A 9,801-nucleotide genomic window follows, 5' to 3' on the forward strand; every position below is an offset into this window, starting at 1 on the left:
ATTTTGCATTAAAGTGTATTTTGTCAGATATTAAGAGCTATGATTGCTTTAATTTGATTAGCGTTTGCGTTATATATATTTTCAACCATTACACATTCTTATCTATTAGAAGTGACTTTTGTAAATGACATAGAACACTTAAAATTTCTCAGAAACCCAGTGATAATGTTGATCTTTTTACTGGAGCACTTAGAGGGTGCGCATTTACTGTTGTTATATTTTATTTTTTATCCATATCAGACTTTTGTGCTTTCTATTTGTCCTACCTCTTCTTGGGTTTTTCCCCTTCCTTTCTAGCTTCTTTTGGACTTATTTATTTTTCTCACTCTATGTTTTCCTCTATAATTTTTGAAGTTATAATTTCTTTCCATCCTTTCAGCATTTACTCTAGAATTTAATTCATGTGCACTCAAATTATTACTGCTGGAAATTGATCATTATTTTTAGCTCTTCCAAGATCATTCTATGGTCTCCCAGTCAAATTATATACTTGTGCTATATGAGGTTTATTGCTATTGATCAAAGGTGAGGGCAGGGGCCCCTGTGGTCACTGTGGCATGTATATCTCAGAGCATATTAGGCTGAAAATAAAATTTCTTGTAGGCACACTGTATTCCTTTCAATGATAATAATTAATTATGTTCATTAAAAGAAGTACCACAAAAATGGAAAACCACGTACATAAAATACAAATTTACCTACTAAGTTAGTAACTTAAATATTATTACATTACAGTCTTAAATTACCAGGTGAAACATATATTATTGTATTACAAGCACACACATAACAACAGTTTTTTTCTACCAAATATAATATAAAATCCTGTGATGCAATAATGTGTACCTTTTTCCCCCTTAATGCAGCATAGAAAATTATCCATATCAATACTTACAGAACTCTCTCATCTATAGTAATGACTGTATAAGTTTTATTGAAGGAATACATCATAATTGATTTTATTATTTAATTTATTGATAGTTAAATTGTTCCTGTTACTGTTCTAAACATCCATTGGTCACTTGAAAAATTAGGAAAAGTTATGAATAATTATGTTAACCGTGGTTATATTGAGGGAATGAGGTTGTAGGTCATTTTCATTTTCTATAGGATATGTTCTGAGATTGTTTGAATTATTACAAAAAGCATAGATATTTATAATCACAAAAAATATATTTCTAAAAATCAGTATCTGTTAAAACCTTATTCAAATACATGTCATTTATGTACATAAATATGTTTTAGTTTGCATTGTTTTTGAAAAATAAGCCAGAGAATAAATCATTATGATTAATATAATTTTAAACTTTACCTTTAGAAATAAAGAAGTGTTTTATTATAAATAGAAGAATAACAAATTTAATCTATAGTGGCTGGATTACATCGCCTTTCATTTTCTTCAGTGAAAAAGTAGTTTACATATTTAATTTAGAGTAAACATCCTGTCTCATGTTGCAATACTAAGAGATCTGTTTCCCTGGTCCTGTCTCATTCTGACCCTCTGCTAGTCATCAGATCCATGCAACCTAAGCTAAGCTATGGAACCAGAGACACCAGCACTGTCCAGCCCCTGTCTTGATCGTCAACCTTCGCCAGTGGAGTCTCGTGAAATAAATACAGGTAAAATCACATACTGCTGTTATTGCTAAGTAATCCCTTTATTTGATAAGAAAATAATATTATAAATAACAAAGTCCATAGCCAGATACTTTTAGAGGAGGATTTGAAAATCTCTTGTCTTTGTAAATGAATTGAAAATTTTCCAGTTGAAGGGGATTTAAATTTCAGACAATCATCCTTTGGTAAGTAAATATTTACAAAGGAATTAGATTTAATATCATTTGGGAAAAATGTTACTGACTTGGTGTCTCTGAGTCCTGTTTCACCTGCACTGAAGGAGAACATGCAATATGTTGCTAAGAGAATTTTTCTACCTAGTGAGAATTAGATGATTTGTTTTCTCACGCTCCTTTTATTAAAATTAAATTTAACTATAGGAAGGCGCAAAGATAGATAGGCATTTAAATTAATTTTTATATTTCTACTCTTGCTTCTGCAACCAGTGTTATTCCTTATGCTATTGCCCGAAATATTCTTAACAATTACTATTCTACACTGTTACTATTACTGCTACCACAACAATAACGCCTATTGCATGTTTATTTTTTCAAGCATCTGCTATTGACTTTATATATATTAACTTAGTCTCCACAACATATCTATGAATGAATACTGTTGTTATCCCTATTTTACTGATGAAGAAACTAAGAATTAGAAAAGAAAAGGAACTTTCCACGTTTTACAAAGTAACTATATGATTGAGCCAATTTTAAAACTTGCTTATAAACATGAAATGGGGCGATTTTTGTTTATGATTTCTAACATGATTTTTAATTGTATGTTTATGTATCATATACCTATGCATGTATACATACATGTTTATACATAAAAATTATAGTTATTGCATGCATTTTTCTTACATATTTTCTAGAGCTTTGTGAGGAAAGCATAACATACTCAGAACTCAAAGTTCATTGCTCTTCAAATACTCAGAAGAGAAAAATAACTAGGAATTTGAAGACAAAAGGTAAAAAACATTTACGACTAGATTAGCTTTTTGCTTGAAATTTTAACGAACTAATCCTGAAAACAAATATTCCTGGGCTAATCTCTGAATCAGAATTTCTCTCTTATAACAACACTTTTTAACTAGCCATAGAGACAAAATGAACCACTGATGCCACAATGGCTTAGATGGATGTACCACCGTAGCCATAGAATGAAGACTGTTTCATGCATACCTTTCTGGTTTGATATTTTAGTTTTGCAAAAAGCTAGTGTTCCTTTAACGCTTCAGTATTTCTCAAAACAAAATGGAGCTTGTGAGGTATCTCATGATAAATGGACTTTTATCAAAACTGTCACAGAATATCTGTCTGGGCCAACAGCTAATGTAGGAATTTTATTCTTAACCTAGCTCTGCTACAAAGATGGAAGAAATTGTTTTTTAAAAATTGGGGGAGGGTGATGAATTAAATCCCTAGTAGGTTTTCTGAAGGGTCTTTTGTAGTCTTTGTAAGATTCCTTTACTAGAGCAACTTGTTAGTCACAAACAACCCGATCCTACATAAACACAGTTATGTCTTCCCTGGCTGTACCCAAGCTGCAGAATAATTTTTACAATTCTCCTCACAATTTCCCACATTGTGATGCTCCCGTGAGCTTAGATTTCACTCCAGTATAAGTGGGTTGAATATTCCTGACCAAAATTCTTTCTAAACCCAACTCCTGCATCTTGTTTCCGTTGTAGGGATACATACCTACTATCATAGTAGCCCACTTCCCTCTCTTTGGACAGAGTCTCCGTGGCGCCTTGCTGCAGTGATATTTGCCTTCCTTTATTTAATTTTTCTGGTACTAGCTGCAATTATGACAGCTAAGGGTAAGTGTTTTTCAGAGCTATTTCATTAATCTGTTTTAAATTACTAGAATATAATTTTTAAAAGCCTTTAAAGTTGATGCTAAGGTTTTCCTCAAGGTATTTTTCTCATTTGTTATTTTAATTACATGAGTAATTTTATCAATTCGATTTTTGAATTTTCAACAATAGCATAGGCCCAGGTGACCTTATCAAAGATGTCAGTGGATAGCTGGGTGTTTTGATAAAAATAGAAAATAATAGCAGCATTCTATATTTTAACATATTGTTATTCATATTAGATTCATCAACTGTGAGATGTAATAAAACATGAAAATATGTATAGAATTTATTAGTGGAATAGTTAAAAATTAACTGTAAGGGAATCAAGTCAAGCAATTTGAAAGAATTTAATAGAGGAAAGAAAAGATTGTGGGCAGGTATTCAACAAAAAATGAAACACAATGACCAAAGATATTGGACTGAGTCTACACATTGCTTAAATTCAATATGTCTTAATACTATAAAAAACTATAAGGCTTTTAAAAGAGTAAATCCATAAAACAGTACTATTAGCAACTCATAAATGTGAAAAATTTCAAATACAGAAAGAAAGATAAATTAGATTTATAAAGCAGAGGAAACAATTGCTCAAAACACATGGAGTATAAATTTATTCAAAAGGCATAATTAGTTCTAAAGAAAAGTAATCTCAAAGAGAATTATTTCAGAATACAGCAGATAATACAATTTGTAATAATAAACACAAAAAACGTTGTTTAAATGTATGATATCCTGCAGACACATGATAATAAAGAGACTCAAGACAATGCAGAGAAACTGAATAAAATAACTGTATTCTACAGACAAATAAATAAATAAACTAATCACAGATGTGCATCCAAATAGATAGCTGACCGATAACGTGTTTAAGTATGAAGTTGAAAATATCTTAATAACAAAAACTGATTCCTAGATAAACTGGTTAGTAGCTAGCAAAAGATCAAAGATTCCCACCCAAATCAGTAAGAGGAGCATAGCGTTATTCCAAATTATCTCTATATGCAGAAAACTATTTTAGGACAATATCCCTTACAAACATAGAAAGAAAAATTCTACATAAAAGAACCAACATAATACATCACTGTACTAAAAGAATACTACATGGCGACCAAATCCTGGTTAAGATCAGGGACGGGTTTGTACAGTTGTCAAGAGGTTTGTCAATATAGAGAAGAAAAAGATATTACAATTAGAAGAAAACATATTCGACTTGATTAAGGGTGTTTATAAGAACCTTCAGAAAATATAACCTTTCATAGTGAAAAATTAGAATCAGTTTCAGTGGAACCAGGAAAACAAGGATGACTGATATAACTATTATAATTCAAAATTTCTTTCATAGTTTGAGAAGCATTTGTGTCCAAATGGATGTTCTGGCCAAAGAAAAGCAATAATAGAGGAAAACCTATTTAGATATAATATAAATATTAAAAGTTAAATATGGAAATTATATGCAGATGATGTGCTTTCTTACCCAGACATTACAAGAAAATCTACTGAAAAAAACAATCAGAATAAAAAGAACACTTCAATAATGAAGCTGGATACAAAATTAACCTAGTTTTATTACATACCAGCAAGAACCAACATCCAAAATCTAGGTCCATGTTTTAAACCTCTTATTTACATTTCTTCTTAAATATCTTAAAAAATACCTAGCACACTACTTTTCCAAAGAGACTCTGCCTTACCAGCCCTGATCCTTACCCATCCAGAAAAAAACCATGTACTTTAATATTGCTGTCTTTCTTGGCACTTGATGTCTAGTGAAATGAACCTAGGAGTCATCTGCGTTATCTAACCGCCACTAATTATCTCAGCTTAGTGAATTAGTGCACTTCTCTACATTTGCATTGCTATCCATCTAATCCAAGACAATAATCTCTCTCTCTCTTTCTCTCTCTCTCTCTCTTTCTCGAACTACTCTACAAGCCTCCAAGTGATCTAACTACATCCACCCTTGACCTCTTCCAGTCAATTTCCAGAGTAATCTCTTCAAAGTATAAATTTTATAAACTCACCACAGCTTTACTATTAGCTGCTTAGTCCTCTAAATTCAACATAAATTTAAAAATCCTTAACATAGTTTATAAAGCCCTTCCTTACTTGGTCATGGATCTCCACCCCTGCTGGTAGTACATACTTCCTCACTCTCTAGGCTCCAGCCACAGTTGTTGCCCTTTAGTTCACTGCATGACTCATGGTTAGGGTTACTGTGTAACATCATAAAAACAACGGTAATATTAGAATGAGAGTTGACGTTGTTAATAATTACTCTGGGACAACAAGCATAAATCAGGACTTCTCTGGGCAGACTGGTCTGAATTGTGACTTTATCCGTGATCCCTCTTGCTACAGGGCATATGCATAGACTATTCCTTTTACTTGAAACATCCTTGCTTCTACTTTTTCCTGGATAACTAAATCCTGGAGTTATTAAATATCACAGAAATACCAATATTCTCTTAAAATTAGACCAAATTTCTCTACTACAATATCTTACGTACCACTCATTTGTAGCATCTTTCACAACCTCACTTGTATATTCTTTGTGTGGTTTATTCAATGTCTATCTCTCCCACTAGATTGTTAGCTTCGTTAGAACAAAGCCGGTGTCTGTATTTGCTCGACATTTAATCTTTGCTTTCGAATACTATGTTGACACATTATAGATACTTAGTGAATATTTTTTATTAAATAAATTCGTATACCTAATAATATATATGGCTTATATGAAAGAATTATAATACTTTATTAAAAGCCATAAAGAAAGGTATTAATGAATTGAGTATATATTAAATGTACCTTGGTGGGAAGATTAAGATTTACGTGATTCCAATGCAAATGTATTTTCATGATAAACAAGTTAATTATAAATTATACATAGATGTAAAAATTCCTGAGATTAACAAAATACATATTGAAGTATATTAACTAAAGAGGTAGGGATCTAGACTTTCCAGGTATCAAAATTGTCTAGTAACTGAAGTTACTAGAGTTACAAAACTATAGTTACAAAAACTAAACTAAAGTTTAGTTAAAAACAAACTAAAGTTTGTAACTATAGTTACAAAACTATACGTAACTGAAGGGAGATCTTCTTGGATATTAAGTCCTCAGCATAAGTGAACCAGGGAAGATTAAATTTATAATATAAATGGAGGGGAAAGTCTCTAAATAAATAAGAATATCCTTCGTGGAAAATTTAGTCAAGCATGGCTTGCTTATTCAGTGATGCCTTAAGATTTAGCTTGATTATTTGGCTTCTTATTTTAAACAAGATAGAGAAGTTGTAGGTCTGTGTTCAACTACATCAAATCAGTGACTAGCAGTATCCATTCTAGGAGAATATGTTTAAAATATGGAATAATCAATTTAGGGAACAAATATGGAAGACTACAAGTTTGAGAGAATGGAAAGTTTATGATAATATACTCTTTGTTTTCCAATGAATTATCATAAGAAATATGCCATTTTAATACTCTACGTGGTCTGGTTACGGAATGACCAGCATATTTATTACATTCATTCCCATGAGTCCAGCTGTGCCTCTGGGACTCAAACTGGATTAATACGGTCCAGAGAATTTAAAGTCGTGTTGATACGAGTCTGTACTTGACCAGATGGAAACCCTATGTCCAACAGCAAGATACACGATTTTGTAACGGAGCTGGGATCGGATCTTGGTAAAGCAGGCAGGCAGAAATCTTTTCTCTACAATTCATGTGAAGACTCCAAAATCTCTAGACCATTCACACATAAATAAATTCAAGCTAGAAACATTCTATTCACTCTTTTTTTTTTTAATTCAAGTTGTGCCATGTGGAGTGCCAGGTCCTTCAAAATAAAACAAAACACATCAATGTGAAGTGATGCAGGTTAAAGGTTTCATATTTGAAGATAGTTAAAAATAGAGCTGCTAAGAAAAAAATGGTCAAATTTTGTAAAATTTTAATTGTAATAAGTTTGAATTTCAGCGTATAAATGATTGAGAGTCTCTGAAGATGGTTGAAAGTGTAGCATTATCCAAGCTGTGCACTGGGGTTGTTAACTATACAAGCATTTTGAGGAAAATATTGTAAAGTTAGAACTAGAGACAGAGAGTTGGTAAAATATTATACCAGCTCAACATAAAAATAATGAAAATCTGAATGGGGAAAAGGTTATGGTACTGTGAAGAAGGGAAAAGATATATGAAGCATTGAAGCGATAGAATAAATAGTACTTTGTGACTGATTGGCTGTGTCCCATGTCGAAAGTGTTTGGTTCAAAGATAGCTTACGTCATTACGTTCTGATTGTCCAGGTTTACACATTACTGAGAGTGGCATCAATCAGATGTGGAAACTTGCAATTATTAAAGCACCAGTTTTTAACTCAGAAATATACATTATAAGTAAAAGTTCATACTTTAATATCACTTACTTGCAAATGATAACTTACAATTCATGCTTCATGTAATAATAAAAAAAGAATGGACAAATTATACTCAAGAAATCTTAGATTTCTATTTTATTTGCTGTCTCAAATGTTTGAAATCATGGTAGTATTAAAATAAATATTCTTCTGCAAATTTTATGAATTTCAGCTCGTTGTCTAGAAGAGATTTTAAAGGACTTCAATAAGTCAAATGAGATGGCACATTGCACAGTGATGTAGCAAACAAAGGTATGTATTGCATTGCAGTGGGAATCTTGGTATCACGTAAACTATTTAAATTTAGACGTATATATATATACAATGAATAAATATGAGATCCAAGTTAAATAACTATGGCATATGTAGAAAAATTCTCATATATCAAGGCTTCTCTTTAAGTTAGGGAGGATAATTGCAAATAATACTGTAAAAATTATATTACACTGAGTGACCGTGGGTGATGAACTTAGCTTCATGCATGTACTTTTTGTCTGTCAAGGTAACTGGCCATTCTCTGAAGAAAACAGATATTTTATTTCTGCTGAAAATAAAATCTTGGCAGCAAGAAAATTCTTCTGAAGCACTGATCTCCAGTCTTATCAAGACAAATAGCAAGGAAGAATTGGAAGTGTATGGCATGATATTCATCCCCATATTTTTATACAGAAGATAATTATAAACAGGGATCTTTAATATCTCTGTTCATTCAAGCATGCTGGTCTCAACATATTGAAACTGGAAATCTCTTAATCAAGCCCAAAAGATCAAAATATGGATTTAAAATGATTATGTGATTTTTCACTTTTAGATATATTTGCATATAGAAGCAAATACTAACATAAAACACTTTCAGACCTTGGTAAATAAGTGGAGGAAAAACATAGGACGTACAAACCAAAGGGAATCTGGTCACAATTGACACCTAAAAATTCCTAACATTCAATGATTGCTTCTAATATTCCTGGTACAACTTCAGTGATTATATATATTAAAGCATGCACTGCCCCAATAATCCTATAAGACAGTACTATCATTATTGTTGTCATATTAATAAAGAAACTGAGGCCCAGAAAGCATGAGAAATTTTTCCAAGGTTGTATGGCTCGTAGGAATTATAATCAAGTTTTAAACCAAGATAGTCTTACTCTAGAGATCATGAGCATAACAATTATGCTATGCTGACCCCAGAACAATAAATCATATCCCACCAAGTTGTAAGAATATTGCTTCTTTGGGAATAGTCAGGGCTGCTGATTCAAGCAGATTTACGTTTTTCTAACCTGGATGTATCTTTCAGAGAGAAATAATTGAGAAAAAGAACTTTCAAGAATCAAATACCATAATAGCTTTTCATAAGGAATGACTATTGTTGTGCTTATCATTCTTTGGAATATGAAAAAAAATAACTTAAAAGAAGTGATGTTTTTCCCCTTAGTAGACTCTAGCAAGCCTAAAGCATATACGTCTCCTATTTTTTAATTCTCATCCACTGTGTCGCCGTTGCCTCTATATTGTTTCTTCTTTTACATTGCGTTCAAGTTCTGTTACTGCCTTTAATAAAGACTTGAGTCCATATCAGTGACGGCAAATTTATGGCATATATGCTGACAATTTCCACATGATGCTCCTGGAAGTTACTCCTCCTAATTACAACATTCTTCCCTGCTGAGACTGGACTCCACTTGAATAATTTTCAGCAGAGCACCCCTGAAGGTTTTCCCCAGCTGCATTGCTCTCATCTTCTATATATGCTATGCTTCAAACTGAACTTGTATGTACAGATCATCAGTGAACTCTTTCAGGAAGAGCAAGTAAAAAATACATATAAAGAGTAATGACTTGCTAAGGCAATGTCTCCTAATGATCTATTACCTCAAAATTTGCTTTAGTAAGTCACAGTTTACC

At 32.1% G+C, this 9,801-nt stretch overlaps 1 protein-coding gene across 1 annotated transcript; it reads left to right on the top strand.

Moving 5' to 3' along the window:
• The first annotated feature begins 1,510 nt into the window (after positions 1 to 1,510).
• On the top strand, positions 1,511 to 9,084 carry LOC147914816 (uncharacterized). Its single transcript, XM_087441987.1, has 5 exons — positions 1,511 to 1,617; positions 2,489 to 2,584; positions 3,308 to 3,439; positions 8,066 to 8,145; positions 8,396 to 9,084. Exons 1-4 carry the CDS (start codon positions 1,536 to 1,538, stop codon positions 8,134 to 8,136), a joined length of 381 nt encoding a protein of 126 aa, XP_087298113.1. The 5' UTR covers positions 1,511 to 1,535; the 3' UTR covers positions 8,137 to 8,145; positions 8,396 to 9,084.
• Positions 9,085 to 9,801: the final 717 nt, after the last annotated feature.

This window comes from Ceratotherium simum, chromosome 17, assembly GCF_057802395.1.
Source record: "Ceratotherium simum simum isolate JZ-2026a chromosome 17, ASM5780239v1, whole genome shotgun sequence".
NCBI classification, from domain to species: domain Eukaryota; kingdom Metazoa; phylum Chordata; class Mammalia; order Perissodactyla; family Rhinocerotidae; genus Ceratotherium; species Ceratotherium simum.